This window comes from Monoraphidium neglectum, assembly GCF_000611645.1.
Source record: "Monoraphidium neglectum strain SAG 48.87 unplaced genomic scaffold scaffold00044, whole genome shotgun sequence".
NCBI classification, from domain to species: Eukaryota; Viridiplantae; Chlorophyta; class Chlorophyceae; order Sphaeropleales; family Selenastraceae; genus Monoraphidium; species Monoraphidium neglectum.
The window spans coordinates 31,572-34,116 of record NW_014013584.1 but is presented as its reverse complement, the minus strand read 5'-3'; the positions used below and the strand labels follow the sequence as shown (position 1 = coordinate 34,116).

At 67.2% G+C, this 2,545-nt stretch overlaps 1 protein-coding gene across 1 annotated transcript in view; it reads left to right on the top strand.

Moving 5' to 3' along the window:
• Positions 1-812: 812 nt before the first annotated feature.
• MNEG_0534 (dynein heavy chain 9) overlaps positions 813-2,545 on the top strand; it is a gene marked incomplete at both ends in the record, with an annotated part of 4,326 nt that continues 2,593 nt past the window's right edge. The window contains 4 exons of the mRNA XM_014050983.1: positions 813-954; positions 1,197-1,253; positions 1,408-1,703; positions 2,020-2,162. Coding sequence (XP_013906437.1) covers positions 813-954; positions 1,197-1,253; positions 1,408-1,703; positions 2,020-2,162 — 638 coding nt within the window. The remainder of the gene's footprint in view (positions 955-1,196; positions 1,254-1,407; positions 1,704-2,019; positions 2,163-2,545) is intronic.

Genomic DNA, 2,545 nt, shown 5'->3' with positions numbered 1-2,545 from the left:
CCCGCCGCTGCGCCACACGGCGGGGCCTGCCGGGCTGGGGCTGACGCATACCAGCGGGCTGCGCGCCAGCAGCCCGATCCCCGCACAGCTAGGCGGCACGTTGCCCGCACGCCCGGGCAGCCCGGCTGCCGTGGGGAACCCGCTGCGCGCGACCAGCCCAAACCTGGGGCCCTCGCAGCCGCAGCGGGAGACCCGACAGCTCGGCGCGACCAGCCCCGTCCTGCGCGGCGCCGCCATTGGCCGCGGCGCCGCGGGCGGCGGCGGCGGCAGCGGTGTTGGCGGCAGCTTTTTCGAACTGGAGGTTGCAGATGCAATCCTCCGGTACCACTTTTATGTAGAGCACGGCATCGATGCCTGCCACGTGGCACCTTACCGGTGCGTGTGGCACCTTGCATGTGCCTTGCATGTGCTGCCTGCAGTCCACCCGTGGACCTGGACTGCCCATGCGCGCCCGGGCCTTGCTGCTGCTGGTAGTGCATCTCGCCCCACACGCGTCGAGGCTGGCGGGTTCGTGCGCGCATTGCTTGCGCGCACGTCAGCACGATTGCTCGGCTGTGTCGCCTTCTTTTGCTTACTGGTGCCGCACACTCCGACAGGGAGGAGTGGCTGGGCAACGCGCTGAGCTTGGTGTCACCAGAGGCACCCGGGATCAGCCAGGTGAGTGACGCAGCTCCCTGTGACACCTCCACAACCCCTGAATGGCCGAATTTGTGGTGTTGGTCCATTGACTGGGCTTTGCCGCCGCGTGTAGATGCCGTCCTCGCGGTCTTGTTGTGCAATCTCGCAGCAGCCCAGCCTCACCAGCACTACTGATGGCATGCGTGAGTGCACCCCGACGCCTTCTCGCGTCACCCAAGGAGCGCCGTGACGTCATCCTGTCGTCATGCGTGGAGGAGCTGCGCGATGACTATGAGCGCGCGGTGAAGCGGGCCGTCCTGGATTACATAATCGCGTGTGAGTGTCGCAGAGCTGCGGACCCCGCGTGCCAGGTGGCGTGCATCAGCATGCTCCCGGGCGCCGGCGGCCGAGCGTTTTCCTCTACAACAAGCACATTGTTCGGGCCACTTCGGGGTTTTCTGTGGTGACTGTAGGGCTTTTGGCATCACGTGTGCTCGCAAAGCCTGCACCGCCTGCCCGCACCTGACTCAAAGGCTGACGGGAAGGCTCCCTCTGCACCATTTGACGCGTGCGCACAGCCCCTGTGGAGCGCGAGCGTCTCATGTTGGAGCCTCTGGAGCCGCTGCTGCGGCCGGGTAAGGCTCCGCGGTCTGCATTGCCTCGGCCGCGCATGCGTGCAAGTTGAAGGCCTGCCCTGCGCCCAGCCTGGCATGCATGGCAAGCCCATGCCGAAGCCTGGCGCAACACAGCGTGTACAATTTGATTTGCCTGCCCGCTATCATGCAACAGCCGCCTACGACCCTGCCGGCCCCAGCGCCGGCGGCAGCGGCGTGCTGGTCGGCAGCGGCGGCGCCCGCTACCACCTGCCGGCCTTCCAGACCTCAGCCGCCGCGGCAGCTTCGCGGCGGCTGCCCCAGGAGTGGTCCGCCCACGTTGCGTCCGCCAGGGAGGAGATCGCTTGGACGCTGCAGACGCTCAATCCAAACGCGTTGGAGCTGCGAAAGGTGTGGTTCGACGCGGGCTACGTGGCGGCGCGGCTGGTGGACACGGAGAGCGGGGAGTTCCTGGCGCGGCTGCCGGCACAGGTGTGCGGCCAAAGAATGACTATTGACTGCAGCGGCCGCCGTGGGCGCAGCAAGAGAGGGGGGCTGTAGCGAGGGATGCACAGTTTGAGCGCCCTGCAGCGGGTGCAGCAGTTTGCGGGTTCTTGCACCAGCTGCACGGTCAAGCGCTGTTGCGGGCCACATATCGCTTGCGCGTTTGGCACATGCCACGTCGTCGCAAAACGGCCAAGCACAGGTGTTCAGCAAATGACAGTATGCAACCTGGGTTTCGAGCGCCTTGCCACTTGCATCATCGCTTTTGTGCCTGGCGGCCATCGGACGCGCCGCGCCCCCGCAGGCGGAGGCCTTCCGCGCCTACCAGCTGTCCGTGTGCGAGCAGCTCAAGGCGCAGCTGTGGACGCACTGGCTGCCAAAGTGCGCCGACGTCTTCCGGCGCATGCCGCCGGTGCCCATAAACGGCGACGCCGCCGCATACTTCAGGTCTGTATGTGCACTCACCGGCGGCTGGCGAGATCCAGGCAGCTGCGGCCACTTTGGGGGCGGACTCAGGGCGTTGGCTCAGTCTATCATCTTCTTCAACACGGCAGCGTGCTTGCAGCAAACGCATACCCATTGCGGCGGGTCCCACGAGGCGCATGGTTGGGGCCGCAGAGCCGTCATTTCCCCCGCCTTTGGCGTGCCCACTTGCGCAGGGCGGTGGCGACGCTGCAGGGCAACCAGCTGCGGCAGCTGGTGGAAGCTTCTATCCATGACTACCTGACGCTCTTCCGCCGCCACGTCAGCAGCAGCCACCGGCGGCGGCGGAGCCGGCCGCCCGCCTCCGCCGGCGGGCCCGCGGGCGCAGGGGTCGACGCGCGGGAGTC